The following is a 26,470-nucleotide window of genomic DNA, read 5'->3' as shown; positions in this document are numbered from 1 at the left end:
TTCAGCTCCACCATTATTCTATTGCAATCGTTGGTTATTGTTGGAATGGGATCAAATATCGTGATCCTCCTCTTCCATGTAGATATGTATCGATAGTATCAAGTATCGATAGTATTGAATATCGATAATACTAAGTATCGATATTGGAAGAGAAGTAAAGTATTGGACAGTCATTCAAAACAATAATTGTTTCAAGCAAGAACTCTGAGGATAATAATTATGATTAATTTGTAAAATTGAATGGATCGACTTGATATTTCCAAAACAATAATTATTTGAGATACTGGCGACTTTTCAACGCATTGACCAATCAGACAGCTCTCCTTGGTTTTGAAGGCTTGCACTTCAATAATATAGTCTGTAGGCTATAAAATTAGTTGAGATTTGTAGAAAATATCCATGTTGCCAAATTATGTGAAATTTCAATATTTCCATGCAAGCCCATCTTATGACAGGATGTATTCTATTCAATTAAACCACACAGATGATGCAGAGTTTTCAATTTGAATATATTCAATGATATAGCTTATTCTATACAAATTATGATTATTCGATATTGTTATTGCCTTGTGGAATGCTTTCAACAATAAGAATGTAACAAAATGGGTTATACAACAAGGGAAGATCTTTAAATTCAAATAAAAAGTGAGCAAGGATCTATAGATTGCAGTGGAAATCCATTAAGACGTGGCCCTCGCCCTAGTGATGGAGGTGGAATTATCAATTTGTAATTTATCATCATCTTTACTTCAGGGATTAGATTTATTAATCAACCTGCTCCAGTTCCAATCTATTTCTTGGCCTCCCTACATCTCTTTTTCCAGTAGGTCTATACTACTTGGTTTGGACTTCAAGTTACATTCTCCCAGTGGCATTCTATTCAAAAATAACTGCACCAGCTGTGTCTATTTTGTTCAATTCTTTCATGCAGAGGAGCAAATGATAGAACCTGTATTTTATCAGTATTTCTGATTCTATCAATTCCAATGCAGCCAAATACACTCCCTAGAAACCTCATCTGTGCAGCTTGAATTTGTTATTTGAAATGGAATTAAATGATATGAAAATAGGAAAAACTCACCCATAGAACTGAGAGACTACTCTTTAATTTTCTCATGCAGAGGAGCAACTGATAAAACCTGTCTTATATCAGTACAGTATTTCTGATTCTATCAATTCTAATACAGCCAAATACACTCCCTAGAAACCTCATCTCTGCAGCTTGAATTTGTAATTTGAAATGGAATTAAATGAGACGAAAATAGGAAAAACTCACCCATGGAACTGAGAGACGACTCTTCCACCACCGCCAAACTGCTGTTGTGCACGGTGAGGTGTCTGATATCCATGCCCAGGAACACAAAACTCTGCAGCTTGGGCAGATTGTTGTGTCGCAACTTCAGGTAGAATATCACCATGTTAGGTTTTCCCTTGAGGAAAGCCATGGCTCTAGTGATGTGAAAGAGATCCGTGAACTCGCAGAGAATGTCGAGACCATTTTTCTTCACAATACACGAGCATGGCTCGATGTCGTGTGGAGTTGGACAGGTTTGTTGCGCCTGCGCAGTTACGGTTATTGCCAAACTGATCAGAAGGAAAAGGGTCACTGTGATGAGGTTGCTAAATTTCACTGGTGAAGCTTGATCACTTGGAGCCATCGTTGTAAAATCACATAAAACGTTGCACGAACTTTAGATATCCTAAACACCTCCAAAACACTGGAAACTGGTTTATGGTTTTACAAGTGTTGAAAATTCTGTAACAATTAACGTTGCACAGACTTTAGATACCCTTAACAACTCTAGAACACTGAAAACTTGTTTATGGTTTTACAATATTATCGAAACAACTCCTGTAACAATAGGTTATTTCTGATGGTGTTGGATGAAAAATTGAAATTTCAGTGACAATAGGCTGTATTTGATACCACTGAAACACTGACAACGTTATAGTCCCTAAACAACTCTAGAACACTGAAAACTGGTTTATGGTTTTACAATATTATCGAAACAACTCCCGTAACAATAGGTTATTTCTGATAGTGTTGGATGAAAAATTGGAATTTCAGCGACAAAAGGCTGTATTTGATACCACTGAAACACTGACAACGTTATAGTTTCACAATTTATTATTGAAACTCTTGTAACAATGGGTTATTTCTGATAGTGTTGGATGAAAAATTGAAATTTCAGTGACAATACGCTATTTTTGATAGTGTTGAATGGAAAATTGAAATTTCAGTGACAAAACGCTATTTTTGATAGTGTTGAATGAGAAATTGGAATTCAAATTCCAGTATGATTTATGGTGTTACCTATCCTTCACTCCACTAAAACACTGATAACGTTATGGTGTGAAACTATTAAAACTCGAGTAGTCTATTTTTTACAGGGTTTAATGAAAATTTGAAATTCTTGTAAATTTTTTTTTGATAGTGTTACAGTTGGAATTCTAGTAACAATATTGTTATGTTGACCGTCTCACAACTGGTATGTAACAATAGGCTGATTTTTACAGGGTTGAATGGAAATTTGAAATTTCAGTAACAATATTTTTGATAGAGTTACAGTTGGAATTCCAGTAACAATATTGATCAAGGTCTCACAACTGAAATTACAGTAACAATGTTGCAATGTTTTCTACAACTGTAACGAAATTGTATTGAAATGTTATGGTATTGCAGTTGAAATTGTGAATTCCCAGTAACAGTATTCTTGAAAGTGTTAAAAGTTAAAATTTAATCACAATATGTTGTTGCAATTAGAATTGTGGATTTCCAGTATAGCAATATTGTTTCAAGCGTTACAATTGAGAGTGTATTCACGATGTTTTTGATATGTTTTAGTGTTACAATGACTGAAATGGGGGTCACGATGGTTGATATGTTGTATGAAATGATAAGATTTTTTAACACTGGCTTCTTGATCACTGATACACTGTCATGGGATGGTGTAGAAGAGCTTCAAGTTGAGTGGTGGATATCGGTAGATGATGTCCTTTGTATATCTGGAACAGAAAGGGGAAATTTTAGGTTAGTGGATGTGTCAATACTGTCAATCAAAGATTGAAGCAATGAAGTTCATTATAACGGCTTAGTACTAGAATAACCACTAATTAATACTAGAATACTTATGTGGCTCTTAAGATGACCTACACATTATTATGCTCTTCTACAACAAATTATATCAGAGTGATGCACATTGATTTCTTTCTACAGGAGTCATAGTTCTATAAGAATATCTTCCAATTGTTTCTCAATATAGATAAGTTCAATGTGATCGTAAAATGCACTTGATGATATATGGTAATAATGCACTTAATGAGTATATTCTATCAATCTATCAAACTATTCTCACGGGGGATATAATCACAGCTGAAATCATTTCGTATGATATGAATCTCGAATAGATTGTTTAATCATAGAGAAACAATAGCGTAAGTAGATATCCCATGGTATAGGGCGTTTATGTCGCAACTTTTACTGTTATCCCAAGCCGATTACTGTCGATTATTGTTGATTTTTACTGTTTTGACCGGGTAAGAGTGTATGAACGGCACAATATGAGAGACTGCCAGCGTCATAAAGCTTCACGGGAAAGAACTAGGTGGGCTATCGGCTTGAGATAACAGTAAAAGTTGCGACATAAACGCCCTATACCATGGGATATCTACTTATGCTATTGTTTCTCTATGGTTTAATGTTCTGTAAAGTTTTCGAGGTAATACAGGTATCACACGTATTTCCCTAGTCAAAGGATATTGGATTAGTTTTAATAAAAATATTTATTGTGTCCTCGAACTCGTATATACTTAAAGACTGGGGATATCACATAGAGTACTGGGATGGAATAAACATACTGTTTAATGTATCCTCGAAGTGTTATATCTTTAAAGACTGGGGATATCAACGTTTCCTTCCCTTTCATAACTAATTGCTTTGCAACTAACATAGGATCACTCTCATGTCAGGAAAACAATCATGACTACAGTACCCGGCATATAATAGTTATTTGTGCAACTAGTGCGCAAAGTGACAGTTTGCTGCACCGAAAGAAACGTTTACGCCCGAGCCGTAGGCGAGGGCGGAATGGTTTCTTGAGTGCAGCAGAGGAACTTTGCGCACGTATTTCACATTAAGTTTTTCCTACAGTTACAGTTGGAATTCTAGTAACAATATTGTTGAAAGTCTCACCACTGAAATTACAGATACAATGTTACAATGTTTGTTACAACTGTAACAAAATTATATTGATATGTTATAGTATTGCAGTTGAAATTGTGAATTTCCAGTAACAATATTCTTGAAAGTGATAAAAGTTAAAATTTAGTCACAATATGTTATTGCAATTAGAATTGTGGATTTCCAGTATAGCAATATTGTTTCAAGCGTTACAATTGAGAGTGTATTCAGATTGTTTTTGATGTGTTATAGTGTTACAATAACTGAATTGGGGCTACGATGGTTGATATGTTTTATGATATGATAAGATTTTTGAACACTGGCTATTTGATCACTGATACACTGTCATGGGATGATGTAGAAGAGCTTCAAGTTTAGTGGTGGATGTCGGTAGATGGTGTCCTTGGTATATCTGCAACAGAAAAGGGAAATTTCAAGTTAGTGAAAGTTTCAGTAAGAGGCTATAACAATGAGGTTTATTATTACTGCTTGATACTAGAATAGTTATCTATCCCAAGCCGATTACTGTCGATTATTGTTGATTTTTACTGTTTTGACCGGGTAAGAGTGTATGAACGGCACAATATGAGAGACTGCCAGCGTCATAAAGCTTCACGGGAAAGAACTAGGTGGGCTATCGGCTTGAGATAACAGTAAAAGTTGCGACATAAACGCCCTATTCCATGGGATATCTACTTATGCTATTGTTTCTCTATGGTTTAATGTTCTGTAAAGTTTTCGAGGTAATACAGGTATCACACGTATTTCCCTAGTCAAAGGATATTGGATTAGTTTTAATAAAAATATTTATTGTGTCCTCGAACTCGTATATACTTAAAGACTGGGGATATCACATAGAGTACTGGGATAGGAATAAACATACTGTTTAATGTATCCTCGAAGTGTTATATCTTTGAAGACTGGGGATATCAACGTTTCCTTCCCTTTTCATAACTAATTGCTTTGCAACTAACATAGGATCACTCTCATGTCAGGAAAACAATCATGACTACAGTACCCGGCATATAATAGTTATTTGTGCAACTAGTGCGCAAAGTGACAGTTTGCTGCACCGAAAGAAACGTTTACGCCCGAGCCGTAGGCGAGGGCGGAATGGTTTCTTGAGTGCAGCAGAGGAACTTTGCGCACGTATTTCACATTAAGTTTTTCCTACAGTTACCATTGAATATGAAAAGTGGGTAATTATGGGTAAAATTGCCTGAAATGCATCAAATGTTTTTCTGTGTAATTTTATTATCGATAAAAACCTTAATCCTAAAATCCTAAAGTCCTCGTTGTCCTTGGTTATAATATATAATGTAATAATTAGCGCGTTGTGCTTCGTTGCACCTCTGCTCACTATAGCAGCCACAGCAGTCACTGTTACCAACTTCATCTTGATTTTGCTGCACTGTTGCTCCATATAACCTACTAAGTATTTTGCGTTGCCATGTTGCAAATCTGTAGTGCAGAAAAATTTTTCCCGCACTAGAGCGGAAAAGTGATTCTTTGCGTTCTGTAATCAGTGCAGCAATGGCCACTTTTCAACGTAACTGTAGGAAAAAAGACTTTCTAGAACAAAGGACTCCTACTCCAGAAAATTGACAACAGTCTTTTTTAACTGTTCAAGAGCTGCCAATGATTAAGTTCAGAAAGTTCTAGAGAGTAAATTGGTAGGAGTGTAGTTCGATGAGATCCGAGCATTGTTCAAAAGTTATAAGTGTTTGAAATTTTGGTCCTTGAGGTGTCCTTATGCGCTCCTTTCCACTAGGAAAATACTGGAAACGGGTGATTCTCATAAAACATGATTTCATGAATTCATATCATTGTGCGAAATATCAATGTGAGGACAATGTAGTTGCTGATGATGGTTAAAGCTGAAAATTAAGTTAATTCACATCACAAGGAGCATTGTTGTCAGGTGTAGCTGGAAATCTATTTGAAATAGAGCACTAGACCTGGTCTCAAATAGTATAACAAAAATACTCCCAGAGGGATTTTGAATCATACATCTGAATAGTAACAATCAGAAGATATTGTTGAACAAATACTAAAATTCATTGATTTTTTTCGATTTTTACTCATTTCTGAAAAATCATAACTCAGTACTCAATAGAAGATAAAGAGTTCCGAATGATCTCATTTTATGAAAAAATTGAGCAAATTTTTCTGTCCGATTACTGGATTTGTCGGAAATGGCTGAAAACTGAAAAATGAACTGAAAATACGATGTTTTTGGCTCACTCTGTATCTAGCACATGGAAATTTGCATGAAATAGTATATTTCGCACCTAGAGCAGAAAAACATTTTTGCCCTTGATGCGAACGCTATTTTTCGCCACACACAAAAATAAACAATATATATATATATATTATATATATATATATTATATATATATATATATATATATATGAGAATAGTTGTTTACTAAGCACTTCCGAAAGCAGAAGTGGAAGGTGATAGCTCTAGCAAATCTGAGGTAATCTGAATATCAGGAAATTGTCCAAGTATTTTTATTTTTTATTCTGATCTGTCTAAATAACCTAAAAGATTATGTTCAATTATGTGGGAGGTTGAGTTTATACTTTCTTATTCTTTCAAATGACAATAAGATGATATTATTATAAATGTTTTAATTATTGAATAATGAACACAAATAATTAAAAGTTTTTTGATCAGCTGTTTTTTGATCACCTTTCTTAGTTCCATGTTGGCGGCTGGAAAGGGTACTCTTTCCGGCCTAGGCCGGAAAGAAACCTGTTCTGACGTCAGACGAGAGTCGTCTGCAAAAACAGCTGCTTTCTGTGCAGTGTGTCGAAGAAATTGGTTCTGGACTTCTAAATAAAATATTAGAAAATCAGAACTACGAAATACATTGCAAGCACACCCCCATTTTTCTGTCCATATTGACTGGACTAATATATTATTAGTAGATTATTATAGATATTTGAAGCTATGCATTTTGAATAATAAGAATGATCGAACAAATATGTGATAAATATTCATAGATATTGAATGGCAAAAAACTCTCATAATTTCTTCGCAGGGTGGAGGGAGTAATCGATTTTTTTGTCTTAGCTTCCAAAATTATTCTGCCTGTGAACCAATTTCAAAAGCGATAGGAGAGTGATAAGAAATTACCATATTATAATCATTTCCTACATTATTAGGGAGGAGAAACCCAATTCCAGATTGAAAATTGAATTCAGCAGCTGATACTCAATCACTGTACTACAAAATACAGTAAATCCAAACTCTATTTGTTGCTTTTTCGAACCAGGGTTGAGACTCGACTCCCTTTTTCAAAAGAGAGTACAGACTAGACTTGCTTTTTCGAAGTAGAGCTTTTTCCAAGGTACAGATCGTAGTAAGACTGATACAAATAGGAGATTGATGGTGACGATTTTCTCGTCCGAGATTTCTCGCCTCCCTATCTGATTTTGCTCTCCATCTTTTGCTGAAGAAATCACCGTCCTAACAACAAACTGCGCTCTGGTAACGACTCAACGGATTGATCGATTACTTATCGGCTGAGACACAATATATGCTGTAGTGAGGTCCACGTTATAATGGCAGTGGAAAAAGATTATAGTGAGGTCCACGTTATAATTGCAGTGGAGAGAGATAGCAGAACAACGTTGCCGATCCTCTGTCTTGTCAATGCCTTCTATAGATGGTAACTGATACAGGTTTATTGATTAATATTAACTGTTCATTCTCGTTTAAAATAGTCAATTATATTTTATTGAGCAAGAATTTATATTTTTCAATAACTTCATAATGAATTTCCATAATTAGTATAAAATATTTTGTTAATTAATTAATAATTCTACAACCACGACGTTGTTAATACATCTACAACAACATTGCCGATCCTCTGTCTTGTCAATGCCTTCTATAGATGGTAGCTGATACAGGTTTATTTATCAATATTAACTGTTCATTCTCGTTTAAAATAATCAAATATATACTTTATTGAGCAAGAATTTATATTTTTCAATCACTTCATATTGAATTTTCATAATTAGGATGAAATATTTTGCTAATTAATTAATAATTCTATACAGCAAAAACGTTGTTAATACAACTACAACAACATTGCCGATCCTATGTCTTGTCAATGCCTTCTATAGATGGTAAATGATACAGGTTTATTGATGTAATATTAACTGTTCATTCTCGTTTAAAATAATCAAATATATATTTTATTGAGCAAGAATTTATATTTTTCAATAACTTCATATTGAATTTTCATAATTAGGATGAAATATTTTGCTAATTAATTAATAATTCTATACAGCAAAAACGTTGTTAATACAACTACAACAACGTTGCCGATCCTCTGTCTTGTCAATGCCTTCTATAGATGGTAACTGATACAGGTTTATTGATTTAAAATTAACTACTGAAAAATCTCGTTTAAAAAAATCAATTATATTTTATTGAGCAAGAATTTATATTTTTTAATAACTTCATAATGAATTTCATAACTAAGATGAAACATTTTGTTAACTAATTATTGATTCTACATTGCTAAAAGACAATCTGGCAACTGAGCAAGGCGAGAAAGAGATAGCGCTATCCGCTTTGTTGAATGATAGACAAGGAAAGCAATATCATTGATTATAATCATACACTGCCATTGTAACGTGGACCTCACTTAGGAAAGCCGTGAGAAGGATAATATTATTTATCAACAAACTTTCTATTTATTGAGATTTATGTGATAAAGGCAGCACCTGGTTGACACTGTTTTGCTATCCTTCTCTTTCGTTGAGCAAAGCAGATATAGTGAGGTCCATGTTATAATGGCAGCGGAGAAAGATAGAAGAACAGCGTTGACGACTCTAGGTCTTGTCACTGCCTTCTATAGATGAAAGCTGATACCGGTATATCTGATGTAATATTACCTTTCCATTCAAGACCTGACAATACATTGTCATATTTGTGATGAAGAATCAATCAATAAAGAATTATTCTTCTTCACTATAATGAGTCATATTTAATAAAATACATTGTCATATTTGTGATAAAGAATCAAACAATAAAGAATTATTCTTGTTCAAAATAATTAGTCATATTCAATTCATCAAGCTGGTTGAAAAAGTATCGGTACAAGAGTATATTCAAGAGCTCAGGTACACGTGGTTCTGAAGCAAACTACTCAGAGCTCGCTTCTGATTGGCTCTCGTCAACCAATGGCATGCGATGGGTGGACTGAACGTGTCGGCCAATAGGAAGCGTAGGCTTCAGTTCACCTCCTTCAATTTTTTGTAGAGATTTCTCTGTGCAAATGTTTATATGTGTATATGTTTTTATGTTGCGCATTTACGGCGAAACGCGGTGATAGATTTTCATGAAATTTGACAGGTATGTTCCTTTTTAAATTGCGCGTCGACGTACATACAAGGCTTTTGAAAATTTTGCATCTCAAGGATAATATAAAAGGAAAAAGGAGCCTCCTTCATACGCCAATATTACCGTAAAAATCAGACTATAGAATTATTCATCATAAAATCAGCTGTCTAGTGGACTATAATACTACCCGTTCAAAAACATCGAACATTTTGAAAATTGTATCTTTCCATCAACGTTGTAGACAGTTGCAGCCAGACCTGATAACAGCGCTCACACTCACATTCCGGGACGACACGTCACGGTACGATAGAGGACAGAAAGCTCTATATTTATTTAGGATTTTTTCTAGACATTTTTAATTGATAAATTATTTATTAATTTTTGAGAAAACATAACTACAGGTCAATGTAACTCACTGAGCGCGAGGTCTACTGTTCACAGAACTACTTCTAACGATTTGTTCCGAATTACTCTCCAATACCAGCTCTATTCTGACTCCCTTACAGAACAAATTCTCTCACTTCTAACAGCTAGATCTCCCAGGTGATAAATGATGACATGTCATTCCCAATTCAACCACACAAAACTGGCGGTTGAATAATCGACCTCGACCAACCGTCAAACCACAACTGCCAACAATAGTGAGGTCCACGTTATAATGGCAGTGGAGAAAAGATAGAAGAACTGCGCTACCGATTCATTGCCTTCTATAAAGGATGGCTGATACTGGTATATCTGATGTAATATCAACTCTTCATTTTCATATGAGTATAATTAACTGTGGATTCAAGTTAAATTTAAAAAAAAAATGCAATTGTGAAGGAAGATTCTTGTTTGGATTCGTATTTGGGAATTGATCAATCTGATAAATTCAAAATTGGACTCGAAATTGTGTGCGAATTAAGTTATCATTAAGTTACGTAAGTTACATAACCTTTAGACTGTGTATTCCAAATTAAGGTTTGAAGGAGTTTTGGGCAAATGCCTCTGTTGTTTCTACCTGGAATGTATTTGCAAAATGAATAGTTGAATAGTTGTTGAAAAACATCAAAAATATTATCCGTCAAATTTGATAGCTTTATGATATACAAATCGAAAATCTTTGAAAAATATCACCAGTGGGAAATTGCCAGTAGAAAAAGCAATATCCAATTGCTTTTTGAATGTCTGCAGAAGGAAATTACAGAGATATTAGAATTATTCGAATGCTAATGAATTAATTATTATTAAACTTTTTTAAACTATTTTACTTTATTTTATACTATTTTTTGAATAGTAGCGCTTATCGAATTTCCATCTAGCTGTTTACCCTGTTGTCAATATTTGCAGTAGCAGAAGTTTTCAGGGTGAATTACAGCATTTAATTTGGATTTTCGTTTAATAATAATAATAATAGTTTTTTCAATGATTAAATGATAGAACTTTTTTTCTTAAGATCGAGTATTCTGTTAATTGAATATATTTTCACATTATTAAGAAACGATCCGGCAATCTTGTGAAGCTAGAAAAGAATGCACTATACGCTTTGTTGAATGATGGACAAGGATAGCAACACCAATTTCGATTGAACGTACTGCCATTCTAACGTGAACCTCAGAGCTGTAGAATTATTATCATATAATTCAATGAAAATGACAATCACATAATTATTATCAGATAAAATTATTATCAGAGATTCTCTCATGAAGAATATGAATGACTGCCCCAATCAAACAATGCTGAACGTTTGAGGTGAATTATATATCGCTACACTAGAGCGAGGACAGCAACAGGTTATCTCTACAATATAATATAGGGTGTGAAAAGAAGCAAGAGAGAAGAAAAATGGAGTGATAATGTTGGAGAATGAAAGCTGTGTTTGTGAAGACAATGTTGAGGGGATTGGATGCAGGAAGGAAGAGAAAGAGAGAGTATGAGTGAGAGAGAGAGAAAGAGAGTGTGGAAGAAAGAGTGAGAGAGAGTGATTGAGCGAGAGAGAGAGTGATGATAATGATGATTATCGGACGGAGGAGAGGGTGTAATAGCTGTGGTCGGAGTGTCTTTTTTGGGCTATAGAGTGTGAGTGGAGCAGAAAGGGTGAAGCAGAAGAAGAAGAAGAAGAAGAAGAGGAAGAAGAAGAAGAAGAAGAAGAAGAAGAAGAAGAAGAAGAAGAAAAACATGGTGGTGGAGAAGCATGGAGTCGAGAATCAGAAGAAGAAGAAGAAGATGAAGAAGAAGAAGGAGAAGAAGATGAAGAAAGTGGGGAAAAGAAGAAGAGGGAAGAAGAAGAAGAAATAGAAGAGGAAAGAAGAGAGTGAGAGAGAGTGAGAGAGCGATGATGATTGAGGAAAAGTGGGGAAAGAAAATGTGGAAAAAGATGAAGAAGAAGTAAGAAAAAGGAGGAAAAGAAGAAGAAGAAGAAGAAGAAGAAGAAGAAGAAGAGAAGAAGAGAAGAAGAAGAAGAAGAAGAAGAAGAAGAAGAAGAAGAAGAAGAAGAAGAAGATGATGAAGAAGATGAAGAAGAAGACGAAGAAGATGGTGAAGAAGAAGTAGGAGGAGAGGAAGAAGATGAAGACAGTAGAAAAAGAAGAAAAAGATGAAGGAGGGGGAGGAGGAGGAGAAAAAGAAGAAAATTGAGGAGAAGAATAAGATTGGAGCCAAGAATCAGAAAAAGAAATAGGAGAAGAATTAGAAAACTGAAAAAGAAAATGAAAAGACAAATAGGTGATGTTGCCAGGGTGAATATCAGAAAAAGATAGAGAAAAATACATTTCAAGAGAGTATAGAATCATAGAGATTGATTGATTGAATGAGTACTTTATTTATGTAGATTACAATATATATACTGGCTTTTACACTTATAACAATAGCTTACAATACAGCAAAATTATAGATGAATTTACATAATATAAATTAAGAAAATAATTATTGAGCTGTATATAATATGGGAAAGAACAATTTGTAATAACTATAGATAATATTGTTATGCATCTACATAAATTGGCGGAGCTTTGGACATATCAAAGTCCATTCTTCGGAAAGAATATTCGAAGTATTCTTCCCACTAACTCTCTACCAAAAACTACTCTACTCTGCCAAGAGAGGCAGAGAGATGGATAGATTGATTGATTAATTGCCTTTATTAGGGTGGAGTTAGTACTCCTGGTCCTCTCTGCCACACAACCCTTCACAAAATAAGAAAAAGAATTATAAAATATAATTAGAAATGAATAAAATTCTCAATCACATATACAATGAAAGAGAAAGAGAAAGGGAGCGAGTGAGGGATCACAGTCTTTTGTTCAGTGGGAGAGTGACTGAGAAAGAAGAGGGTTGTTTGGTTGTTGCAGTGGTGACACTAGGGTTTGGGTTTGGGTGACAAAATGTGATGATCCCTTGTGATAAATGACCGGAGGTTCCGACAACCCATTCCCCCTTTAACTCTTTCCACACCCCCTGAACTACCCTCCTCACTCCTTCACCCTCCATCACCATCACAACATTGGGTCATACGTCACCACGGCTGTTGAATCTATCAACCCTTGCACCACCCCAACCCCAACGACTCATGTGTCAAACCATCGGAGGAAATTCTTCACCGGAGTATCAGTTACAACATCACTATAGTCAGGTTCACGTTTTAATGGCAGTGTTTGATTAGCAATAGTAAATAATAAATAAATAAATGGATAAATAAATATGATTTTATTGCCGTTAAATTCTTAGAACAATAGGCAAAGTCAAATATTGATTACAGTAAGACAAAAGATAAGATCAAATTTTACAGCAACTGTACATACAAAATTACATACTGAGTCTTAAAATAATACAGTACCTAAGTAAACTGTAAGTCAATTGGATTTTTCAAATACATAAATAATATTCATTTGAATGTACAAAACATATTCCTTACACTAATAGAAACCTCTTAACTCTAAGCAACAATTATTTCACTCTCAAAGAACTCTTCAACACTATAAAAAGGATTCATCACAAGCCAATTCAATAATCTCGTCTTAAATTTCTTTTCTGTCTCTGATATTAAAACTGTAGGTAATTTATTGCAAATTTTTATACCAAATGTATCATAACTTTTGGCTGTTTTGGATAACCTATGATAGGGAATATCAATCCTATGACAATTTCTTGTGCTATAGCTATGAGTTTGATGCCTTGATTTTAAATTGGATGAGTTTTTTTTAACATGCAACGATACAGTATATATGTAAAAATTCACTAGGAGGAGAAAAAGAAGAAAATTGAGGAGAAGAATAAGATTGGAGCCAAGAATCAGAAAAAGAAATAGGAGAAGAATTAGAAAACTGAAAAAGAAAATGAAAAGACAAATAGGTGATGTTGCCAGGGTGAATATCAGAAAAAGATAGAGAAAAATACATTTCAAGAGAGTATAGAATCATAGAGATTGATTGATTGAATGAGTACTTTATTTATGTAGATTACAATATATATACTGGCTTTTACACTTATAACAATAGCTTACAATACAGCAAAATTATAGATGAATTTACATAATATAAATTAAGAAAATAATTATTGAGCTGTATATAATATGGGAAAGAACAATTTGTAATAACTATAGATAATATTGTTATGCATCTACATAAATTGGCGGAGCTTTGGACATATCAAAGTCCATTCTTCGGAAAGAATATTCGAAGTATTCTTTTTTTTTTTAACATGCAACGATACAGTATATATGTAAAAATTCACTATTGTCATTATTCTAAGCTGGACGAAAAGAGGCTTACAGTGTGCTAGTCTATGAGAATCAGTTAAAACCCTGACCACCTTCTTTTGCAATAATAAAATATTTTCTGCATGACTACTATTTCCCCACAGTAGTATGCCATATGTTGCAATACTCTGAAAAAAGGCAAAATATATCGATCTCAAATAATTATCTGGAACATGATTTTTCAGTTGTCTGATCAGATAATCACTCTTGAAAGTTTGCTTGATATATATTCAATATGAGCTTAACAAGTCAAATATCTGTCAATATAGTATTGCTATTCTCGTCGACCAATGGCAAGCGATGGGTAGACTGAACGAATCGCCCAATAGGAAGAGTAGGCTTCAGTTTATCTTCTTCAATTATACTTTCCTTGCCCTATTACCATAGGTAAGGGAAGTATTGCATTCCGAAAAAATTAAGGTACCCCAATTTCTAAATTTCTATATGTTTCAAGGTCCCCTGAGTCCAAAAAAGTTGTTTTTGGGTATTGGTCTGTATGTGTGTGTGTGTGTGTGTGTGTGTGTGTGTGTGTGTGGTGTGTGTGTGGTGTGTGTGTGTGTGTGTGTGTGTGTGTGTGTGTGTGTGTGTGGTGTGTGTGTGTGTGTGTGTGTGGTGTGTGTGTGTGTGTGTTGTGTGTGTGTGTGTATGAGTGTATGTGCGTCTGTGTACACGATATCTCATCTCCCAATTAACGGAATAACTTGAAATTTGGAACTTGAGGTCCTTACAATATAAGGATCCGACACGAACAATTTCGATCAAATGCGATTCAAGATGGCGGCTAAAATGTTGTCAAAAACAGGGGTTTTCGCGATTTTCTCAAAAACAGCTCCAACGATTTTGATTAAATTTATGCCTAAAATAGTCAATGATAAGTTCCATCAACTGCCACAAGTCCCATATCTGTAAAAATTTCAGGAGCTCCGCCCCATCTATGCAAAGTTTGATTTTAGATTCCCAATTATCAGACTTCAGATACAATTCAAACAAAAATTGAGTGGAAAAGATTGAGCATGAAAATCTGTACAATTAATGTTCAGTAAAATTTCCACCTAAACTTGAAAATGCAAAGTTCGATTTTAGATTCTCAATTATCAGCCTTCATTTACAATTTAAACAAAAAATTTCGAGTGGGAAAGATTGAGCATGAAAATCTCTGCAATTAATGTCCAATAACATTTCCACCTAAAATTGAAAATAAGCTTGAAATTCGAATATGTATCTAATATAAGCTTGAAAATGTGAATATCCAATTGCAAACTGTTGGCAAATGTTGATTCTATTAATTGATTCACTATGAAGAGAAAGCAGACCTCGTATGTCTCCAGCGTTATTTTCCTGTCACCAGCTGACTCAGATCTTTGTTTATAAGCTTAGTAGACTTGAGATGCGCGGGAACACTAGCGTCAGGTGATCAATTTTCATAACGGCAAGGAAAGTTGTGTGAGTGTGCCACACCAGATTTTTTTGTATATATTTCTCGTTTAAAATAGGGAATTATATTTTATTAAGTAGGAAATTATGTTTTCCAATAATTTCATAGCGAATTTCAACGATCAAGATGAAATATTTTGTCAATTAATGATCAATTCTACATTGTTACAAGACGATCTGGCAGCAGAGCATAGCGAGAAAGAGATAGCTATCCGCTTTGTTGAATGATAGACTAGGATAGCAATACCATTTCTAATCAAACACTGCCATTATAACGTGGACCTCACTATAGGTAAATGAACTCGTGAATTATAGTTGGATATTCCTTTTGAACCGATGAGAAACTTCAAGCCAATTTGAAAGATAATATGGGATTTCAATAATTATTGATAATTTCATGATCAGTTAAAGTTTCACCCAGTTGGAATCACTAATTATTTCTATTGAATGATAGCCTTTGACATATCATAACAAATATATAGAATTATGGATATTTGGCTCGAGTAATGAATAAATATCGGGCCACCGAGCTTCGGTCGTTATTTTTATTTATTGACAAACAGAACCATAGCCTATTATAAATAATAGAGTAAGCCATGACAGAGCACAATTCTCTCAAATGATCGTGTTTATATTTTACAGCTGGCTATACGTCTGAATTTCAGGGATGTGATATTTCTATTTTCCACAGAAATCGCTCGCTCACTTTTTACTATCCACAGACGACGAACGTCTCAGCTGTTTCAGCCAAGGATGAATTATCCTTTTAATGTCGTTCATCGAGTTTTCCCAAGGATAAGACCTAGTGCAATTGAATTTTTATATCATAAACCCAAATATGTTCCAAATTTCGTGAAAATCGTTTTCGAGATCCGTTGAACATAAATAACCAGATATCAAAATAACCAGATATAAAAAAATATAAACAGATATACAGAAATTGCTCGCTTAATATAATAGGATACCTAATTCTGTTCTTAATTCATATTGGATTCTCCTCTAAAGGTGCGTACAGATTTACGCGCCGCGAACATGAGCAATTCACTTTTAATCAGCTGATGTCAAGCTTTTTATATCTGTATCTTACCGTTTCTGTAAAAATACAGATATAGTCAGCTGATTAAAAGTGAATTGCTCATGTTTGCGGCGCGTATATCTGTACGCACCTTGAGGTTGTGAGCCATACAAAATTTCACAGCATTTCACATCGTGTACAAATACTTAACATTAGGAGAGGCACAGTTGTGGGCTCATGCCCAAAACTGTCCCATTTCCAATTTATACTATACTGTACAAATCAAAATTTTGGTTATGTCACTTTCACTTTTCAAAATACAATTAACGCTCTTCAATACGAGCAAGTTTTGAATCAAGAAGGTACTATTGGAGTCTAAAATAAAAAAATCTAGAACAGTACTTAGTTATTCAAAAAGTCTAAATTTTGAATGAAACTAGAAATTTTGAGATAAAAACTTTACACTTTTAACGACCTTGTTTATTTTATTTCGAGCTCTACGACCCAAGTTTTCCCTAAAAATTCCCAAAAAAGTTTTCCCTAAAATACCATACAATCAGATTATAAAAATTCACCCTAAACATTTTATCAACTCCAGCTACGACACGACACGTCTTCTAGTAGCAGTCCTCACATTCAATTCTCAGTGACATGTTGAAGGTGAATGATTATTTTCTCAGCATTTTCCTGGCTGCGAGACCTGCAAAGCATGCATTATAAGGTGGAGGAGCACAGAACATCTAGATTCTAGAGATGTTATGCAAATCCGGTCACGTTTAGTGGCTCTGGCTGCCTCTCTGTGGCAACTCTATTCTCTGCCTTGTCATCTGGAATTAACTCTCTCTTGAAATCATTCTGCTCAGATGATGAGGGACCGAGAGAGAGAGAGAGAGAGAGAGAGAGAGAGAGAGAGTGAGTTTGGATGTGTAAGGGGTCAGTTTAACTCTCACTAAAAGTCCTTCTATTCAGATGAGGAGAGAGAGAGAGAGGCCGAAGGAAAGAGTGTGTGGAAAGAGAGAATGAGAGAGATTGATTGATTGATTGAGTACTTTATTAATGTAGATTACAATATATACTGGCTTATACACTTATATACAATAGCTTACAATACAGCAAAATTAAAGATGAATTTACATAATATAGACTAAGGAAATAATTTTATTGAACTATATTATGATATGAAAAAGCAATTTGTAATATAATAACTATTACATTGTTATGCATCTACATAAATTGGCGGAGCTTTGGACATATCAATGTCCATTCTTCGGAAAGGATATTAAAAATATTCTCCTCACTAACTCTCTACCAAAAAATATGAGAGTGAGAGAGAAAGATAGAGAATTTGAAGAGACAGTGTGTGAGAGAGAAAGATAGAGAATTTGAAGAGAGAGACAGATAGAGAGAGAGTGAGACAGAAAGAAAGAGTTGAGGTCAGTCCAATTCTCTCTTGAAATATTTTGTCTCAGACGATGAGAGAGAGAGAAAGTGCGTGAGTGAGGTGTAAGTTTCGCTCTCTCGCTAAAGAGAGTGTGAGAGTTTGAGAGAGAGAGAAAGAGAAAGATAGATACAGATAGTGCGAGAGAGAGATGGAGGAAGTGGAAGTGCGCATGAAGGGTTACTTTATCTCTCTCTCATAGCCCTTTTGCTTAGATGAGGAGGAAAAGAGAGAGTTATAGAGGGGTTAGTTTAACTCTCTCCAAAAATCCTTCTCCTAAGAGAAAAGAGAGTGAAACAGAGTGAAATAGAGAGAGTGAGCGTTTGAGTAAGGGGTTAGTTTAACTCTCTCCAAAATTCCTTCTCCTGAGAGAAAAGAGAGTAAAATAGTGTAAGATAGAGAGAGAGAGAGCGTTTGAGTAAGGGGTTAGTTCAACTCTCTCCAAAAATCCTTCTCCTGAGAGAAAAGAGATTAAAACAGAGTAAGATAGAGTGAGAGAGCGTTTGAGTAAAGGGTCAGTTTAATCTCGCCTCTTGCCAACCAATCTAAACGCTCGTTATAATGCTCAGTTCATACCAGCTGAATTAAAATTATCCCATCTTCATCTAACCTAGTCCTTTCCTTTGCCTGCTACGTGGTTCCCAAAATGCAGATAGCATTCTAGCTAAGCCTTGTGCTTTGTTTACAGCTTTAGACCTGTGGAGTGAGCATTCCTGCGTATTGGAAAAGCCATTCAATTATTCTGTTATCAACGTGATATTCCTGTTAATAGGCTTGTTGTTTGAGGATCCGCGATAGAATTAGGGCGATGTAGAATTACCCAGATTGGTTGGATCCAACAATGTTTTGCCACTAATTAATTATTATTTCCATAAGAGTGATATTTTCACATCTTATTCTATCCATGCTCTATGAATAAGTTTTTAACATTTTTACACACAACAAAACTGTTAAGGATTTTTGTCATAGTCATTCAATCTCAGCTGTTTGAAATGCATGAAATCAAGGCGGTAAACAGGGAATGTGATTGAATTCGGTAAGTAATGTTGGATATCTAGTTTTTTACTTTCCTTGCCCTATTACCATAGGTGAGGAAAGTATTGCTTTCCGAAAAAAATTAAGGTACCCCAATTTCTAAATTTCTATCAGTTTCAAGGTCCCCTGAGTCCAAAAAAGTGGTTTTTGGGTATTGGTCTGTATGTATGTATGTGTGTGTGTGTGTGTGTGTGTGGTGTGTGTGTGTGTGTGTGTGTGTGTGTGGTGTGTGTGTGTGTGTGTGTGTGTGTGTGTGTGTGTGTGTGTGTGTGTGTGTGTGTGTGTGTGTGTGTGTATGAGTGTATGTGCGTCTGTGTACACGATATCTCATCTCCCAATTAACGGAATGACTTGAAACTTGGAACTTAAGGTCCTTCCCCTATAAGGATCCTACACGAACAATCTCGATCAAATGCGATTCAAGATGGAGGCTAAAATGGCGAAAATGTTGTCAATAACAGGGTTTTTCGTGATTTTCTCGAATACGGCTCCAACGATTTTGATCAAATTCATAACTAGAAAAGTCATTGATAAGCTCTATCAACTGCCACAAGTCTAATATCTGCAAAAATTCCAGGAGCTTCGCCCCATCTATGCAAAGTTTGGTTTTAGATTCCCGATTATCAGTCTTCAGATACAATTCAAACAGAAAAATTCAAGTGGAAAGGATTGAGCATGAAATTCTCTACAATTAATGTTCAGTAACATTTTCACCTAGAAATAGAAATAAGTTCGAAATTCGAGAAAATGAGATTATTCAATATTGCAAACTGTTGGCATCTGTTGATTGTATTAAATCATTCACTATGAAGAGATAGCAGACCTCGTGTGTCTCCCGCGTTATTGCCCTGTCACCAGCTGGCTCAAATCTTTGAATAGTAGACTTGAGATGCGCGGGAACACTAGCAATTTCATAACGGTAAGGAAAGTTTTGTGAGTCACTACCTCCGTAAGGATTTGTTTACGTAACTTTCCTTACCGTTATGAAAATTGCTAGTGTTCCCGCGCATCTCAAGTCTACTATTCAAAGATTTGAGCCAGCTGGTGACAGGGCAATAACGCTGGAGACAAACGAGGTCTGCTATCTCTTCATAGTGAATGATTTAATACAATCAACAGTTGCCAACAGTTTGCAATATTGAATGATCTCTTTTTCTCGAATTTCGAGATTATTTCTATTTCTAGGTGAAAATGTTACTGAACATTAATTGTAGAGATTTTCATGCTCAATCCTTTCCACTTGAATTTTTTGTTTAAATTGTATCTGAAGACTGATAATTGTGAATCTAAAATCAAACTTTGCATAGATGGGGCGAAGCTCCTGAAATTTTTACAGATACAATCTTGTTTACGGAGTAAGTGTGTGAGTGCGCCACACCAGATTTTTGTTATAGTTATTCAATCTCAGCTGTTTTCCATGCATGAAATCAAGCCGGTAAACAGGAAATGTGATTGAATTCAGTACGAATGTTGGATATCTAGTTTTTTTCGAAAACACACGGATTTCCTTCTAGTGAAGACCACGATACTCTAAAGTGAAGACCACGTTATAATGGCAGTATTTGATTAAATCAGTCCACAAAGAAGATAGCGCTATCATTTTCTAGCTCCGAAACCTAGCCAGATCGGGTTCCAACAATGTAGAAATACTATTTATTACCAAAATATTCAATCTTAATCAGAAAAATGTATTATCCAATCATTGAAAAATTTATATTATCAGGGCACGATTTCTTCCCAGGTACGGAATCTTCCAATCGGAACAATCAAAAATCGATCAAAATCGACTCAATTTTAGAAAAAATTCCCTGTCAGAGGTTTGACCACTATCATGCCATATGCAACAACAGCGGGCTTTCCAACTTTTGTCCCCGTTAGAGACTACACGCTCCATTAGGGCACAAGTTGCACAAATCCTTGGAGTACATTTGAAGCTTTCCACCTGTTAGTCTACATACTTGTTGAGCTTACGAAGTAATAGAGCTGCTTCGAGAAACTGTTGCTTCCAAAGCTTCATTGCTTTTTAAGTGGATTTTTACTTGGTTAGAGTTTATCTCTGCTGAACTTGAAAGAAAAAAAAAACTTTCTGCAGATGGAAATAAATTGGAAATCGCATTTGTTCAAATGCTAATCAATGGAATAATGATTACGCTTTTTTAAAATAACTTTCAATTCAAATATTGATTCCATTTTCCTCTATGATATGATATGGATCCCTTGATTCGTCACACATTTTTCATCTTAGGGCCGTTTGTACAGTGTAAGTTTAAGCTAAAGCTTAAACCAAATTTGGATTTTTTTTGGTTTAAACTAAAATTCCGTTAGCGCAGTATCAGTTTAAACTCTGTATTGAGTTTAAACTCTGGGAAAGTTCAAACCTCCAAAACAGGAGGTTTAAACCAAATAATTTGGATTAACTAGACATCTGACAAATTTGATGGGGAAACAGCTATTAGTAAATTATTTTTCGACGTTTGTTTTCAATGCTTCTGTAGACGATAATAATTATTTAATAATATAGTGAATCATTATTGATAGAATTGACAGAAGTTTTTGATGCGATTGATAGAGATGTCTGCGAAGAAATTTTTGGACTGAGAAAAATTGGCCAAAAAACGAATCATTTAAATTTCTGGGATGATAGAGAATATTTTTAACGGTTTTGCTTGAGTAAAGCAAGTGCCAATTTAGTATTTGATTGAATAAGCCACTTGATAGAAAATAAGACAACTTTTATCAGTGATTTTTGATTAGGAAACATGTTTTTAATAACACATAACTGAGATATTTTGCTTTCGAGAGATTTCTAATAAACGAGGAAGACCGTAGTGGATTTAAGTATATTTTCATAACAAAATAAGGTTTTTATCTAACATTCTAGATTTTATTTTTTGGTGCCAACTAAATATAATCTTGTTTCTAATAGTAATATAGCATTTCATCATTTTTTGAAGAATTTCTTGTTCGCTTTTCACTTTTATTACCGTACAGCTTACAGCTCTGTGGATTTTGAACCAGGAAATAGTAGCTACATAACCTCAATTTACCGATGGATTGTAAACAAATAGCAAATTTCCAGTAAAAATTACCCTTCCTGATATCATAAACGATGCCATTCTATTACCAACTTAACGCTAAACTAGTTAAACTCAAACTGGATTAGTAAATGCACTGAGAAAACCGATTCAAGTTTAAACTTTCAGATTAACTTAAACTCGATTAACTTAATCGAGTTTAGCAATCTATACTGTGCAAACGGCCCTTAGGCCGTTATAAGGCTAAACCACATTTACTCGTAGATATGGCTGCTTTGATGATGATGTGTTTCATACGGGGTTTATACGATCAGCTGACATAATTATCTAACCGTTAGATCCGAGTATCTGCATACGGGAAATTTCGATATAGATCTACAATCTTCATTATTTATTCTTTGTTGATTCATACAATAAGTAAATTATCAAAATGATAGGGAGAGAAAAAATAATAAGGTAATCTTGTGCTATTCCTCTCCCAAATTTGGATAAGGTTACACATAGTCCGAAATAGGTTAAGTCTTGTAGTTGTTCACTTTACAAAATGTTCAGTCCTTAATTATTTTCACAAAGTAGATATTCAAATTTAGATGCTTCAAAGCCAAACATAGAAGAAATATTTTACATTATTATCACTAGAATGAGAAATACTCACATATCAAATAAATAATTTTGTAGGACCAGAAAACAAATTGGATATTCTTAACTCATTGTATTGCCTTCTTGGGAAAGAAATAAATAGGATGTTGACTGCAACAATAGTTTAAAAAAAAACTTCATGCTTCCTTGAATAGTTTTATTTGTTGAAGTAGCCTAAACTCAAATATCAATCAATAGATTATTACAATGCTCTATTATCAATTATATTCAAACGGCTGACAATCGCTCTATGATTCCAACTTGAAACATGATATAGTGATGAATTGATGGTAAAGAGATCTCTATGATCTCTAGATGGGAAATTAATTCAAAATATTGAAATTATCATCATCATCATCGTCGTCATTCAAGGATTAGGCTTTGTTGGCCTGTACCGGCATCCATTTCTTCATCGGTCGTCCGACGCCTCTTCTCCCTTCGGGTTTGTAGTGCCAAGCTTGAATTGGAAGTCTATTTGCTGGCATACGAAGTAGATGGCTGGACCAGTCTTCCCTACTTTTCTTCAATATTTGCAATAAAGACTCTGCATTCAGTTCGGTTCTTATTACTTCGTTTCTTATGTAATCCAACTTAGTGTAACCTTTGACTGCTCGAAGGAACCTCATTTCGGCTGCTTGGATACGTGACTCAGTTTTTTTCATTGACACCCAGGCTTCGCTTCCATAAGCTATTATTGGTATAGCCATTAGTCTGTAGAACTTTATCTGAGTGACTTGTCTTGCTTTCTTCCCTATTGTTCTACGTATTCCACCACACACAGCACTGAATTTTGTCAATTTCTCACTTACATCATCTTCTTCAAATTATATTCTTTAATGAGTTCATTTATAGATTTCTTTTTTGTTTCAATTCTGGGTAGGATTGCTCATCAATCAACAACTGACTTCCATGGTATAGACATGACTGCATGTTCCAGCCTTTGAAATAGCCTTTTCAAACTTTAAAATAATTTTCTTCTCTTCCAATATCGGGGGACCGAGCTCCGCTCGGGAGTTAATAGGCATAGGAATGGAAAATTTAAAAGGAAAACCCTATAAGAATCATCATTCAACAATGTTCAACAGTTTAACTCTCCACAGGTGTAGAAACTCAGTCGGCAGTAATTTTGAAATTTTCAAATGTGCCGCCAATCGCCGTTACCATGGCAACCGGTAAACGACACGCGGCAGCCATGAACAGCCTGCCGGCCGGCAGGTAGACACGTCGCCTGTCATAGCTTGTCAAATTTGACGGTCACCTCTGCTTTTGGTTTGATTAGTAGCGTCGCGGATTTCAAGTGGAACTGACCTCTATGACGCCGCTCTCGTGAATGTTGCAGTTCTAACGAATATTTCCGGTAACTAGTGACTCGTTAATGGATCAGGAAGTAGATGTGAGTATTGTATTACTTTCCTTGCCCTATTACCATAGGTAAGGAAAGTATTGCTTTCCGAAAAAAATTAAGGTACCCCAATTTCTAAATTTCTATTCGTTTCAAGGTCCCCTGAGTCCAAAAAACTGGTTTTTGGGTATTGGTCTGTATGTGTGTGTGTGTGTGTGTGTGTGGTGTGTGTGTGTGTGTGTGTGTGGTGTGTGTGTGTGTGTGTGTGTGTGTGTGTGTATGAGTGTATGTGCGTCTGTGTACACGATATCTCATCTCCCAATTAACGGAATGACTTGAAATTTGGAACTTATGGTCCTTTCACTATAAGGATCCGACACAAACAATTTCGATCAAATGCAATTCAAGATGGCGGCTGAAATTGCGAAAATGTTGTCAAAAACAGGGTTTTTCGTGATTTTCTCGGAAACAGCTCCAACGATTTTTATCAAATTCATACCTAAAATAGTGAACGATAAGCTCTATCAACTGCCACAAGTCCCATATCTGTAAAAATTTCAGGAGCTCCGCCCCATCAATGCAGATAGATTCCCAATTATCAGGCTTCAGATACAATTGAAACAAAACAAATCAAGTGGAGTAGATTGAGCATGAAAATCTCTACAATTAATGTTTAGTAACATTTTCACCTAAAATTGAAAATAAGCTTTAAATTCGAGAAAATGTGATTATTCAATTGCAAATTATTGTTGATTTTATCAAATCATTCACTATGAAGAGATAGCAGACCTCATGTGTGTCTCCAGCGTTATTGCCCTGTCACCAGCTGCTGGCTCAAATACTTGAATAGTAGATTTGAGATGCGCGGGAACACTAGCGTCAGGTGATCAATTTTCATAACGGCAAGGAAAGTTGTGTGAGTGCGCCACACCAGATTTTTTTTATACAAAGAGTAATTTTTAATCGTTACCCAAATTTGAAACAATGAGCTCCGAAAAGCTAACCTATTTTACTCACAAAACATATATATTGATGGGTTACCAACTACAGCTACTAGTTATAGATTTGTTTAGCTACAGATAGACATTGCGAGTTAGGGTAACCCGAGAATAGTGTATAAGCTATATACCATCCTTGAGGGTAACCATCAACTGTAACCGTATTCAACCGATCCGTTCGGCCGTTGGATCGGACGAATCTCCGGCCGTTAATTTATTCGGCCGAATATGGTCGTCCATTGGAATCGTTTACGTCAGTCTAGTTTAGTAGTTGGCTGGTTGCCAATTTTTTAATTAACTACTAACATAGCCACCAAAATTTTTCATATCAATTTTTTATATTGCTCAAAAATTTCAATGTTTATTCAATATTTTACAAGTTTTTGACTTGATACTTTATAAAGTGGATTGTTTAGGTTAATTTTCTATATAACCATTCTAAATTCAAAATCTTATGTGATTATTTTGGGATCGGAATTTATGTGTTTAGAACTGCTGAAGAATCATAACCTCTTTTGGACTTATATGCAATAAAAATTCGGGAATGTAATAGTAAAGGGCTATAAGCCTGTTTTCTCCTTTCCAATCATTTTATGATTCAGTTGTTTTGTCATTGTTGTTGACTGAATAAATAAATAAACAATGATTATATTGAGATTTTGAAAATTGGCCAGACAAATATCTACTAAATTAGTCTGTTATTCATTACAATAATATTCAGATCCTATTTGTTCAGCAATCTTTGTCCACAAATTCCTTTGAACATCACGACGATGATATCTTTTGTCTCTCATATCCCACAATGAAACATGCTCTTGAACCAAACTCATCAGCTGAATTGATCGGCCGGGCACGGCTGTATGAACCTGTTGCAATAGACGAGCATCTATTCCTTTCTTTGTTGGGAGATCGTTCGGTCGCGTTCGGTAGTTTTCGGCCGATGCTAGTTCGGACGAAAACTGTTCTAGTGGACGGCCCACCTTGGGTAACCAACTCGAAAATCATCTTGTACTCGTGTAGTTTCAAGGATATCATGATGTGTTGGTCTAGATATTCTAGTTATGAACTGTATAACATTGATAAAATGTATAACCAGAGATCTATCTCTTTTCTGTATAGGGCTACTTTCTATAGAAATAGAAAGGAAAATAAAAATCTCACTACCCTTTTTTGATTAAATAGTAATTAAAAAAGGGTACCGAGATTTTTATTTTTCTTTCTATAACCAGAGATCTATTTAGTTAGTCTATGGCATAATTT

At 34.9% G+C, this 26,470-nt stretch overlaps 2 protein-coding genes across 2 annotated transcripts in view; one reads left to right on the top strand and one right to left on the bottom strand.

The window, feature by feature from the left end:
- LOC111050580 overlaps positions 1-26,470 on the top strand; it is a 553,956-nt gene that overhangs the window by 100,777 nt on the left and 426,709 nt on the right.
- LOC111050578 (leucine-rich repeats and immunoglobulin-like domains protein 2) overlaps positions 1-26,470 on the bottom strand; it is a 132,925-nt gene that overhangs the window by 72,565 nt on the left and 33,890 nt on the right. Inside the window, exon 2 of the mRNA XM_039436900.1 lies at positions 1,277-3,006. Coding sequence (XP_039292834.1) covers positions 1,277-1,658 — 382 coding nt within the window. The 5' untranslated portion in view covers positions 1,659-3,006. The remainder of the gene's footprint in view (positions 1-1,276; positions 3,007-26,470) is intronic.

This window comes from Nilaparvata lugens, chromosome 10 (genome assembly GCF_014356525.2).
Source record: "Nilaparvata lugens isolate BPH chromosome 10, ASM1435652v1, whole genome shotgun sequence".
In the NCBI taxonomy this organism is placed as follows: domain Eukaryota; kingdom Metazoa; phylum Arthropoda; class Insecta; order Hemiptera; family Delphacidae; genus Nilaparvata; species Nilaparvata lugens.
Note: the sequence above shows the minus strand (reverse complement) of the source record. Positions and strands in the feature narration are given on the sequence as shown.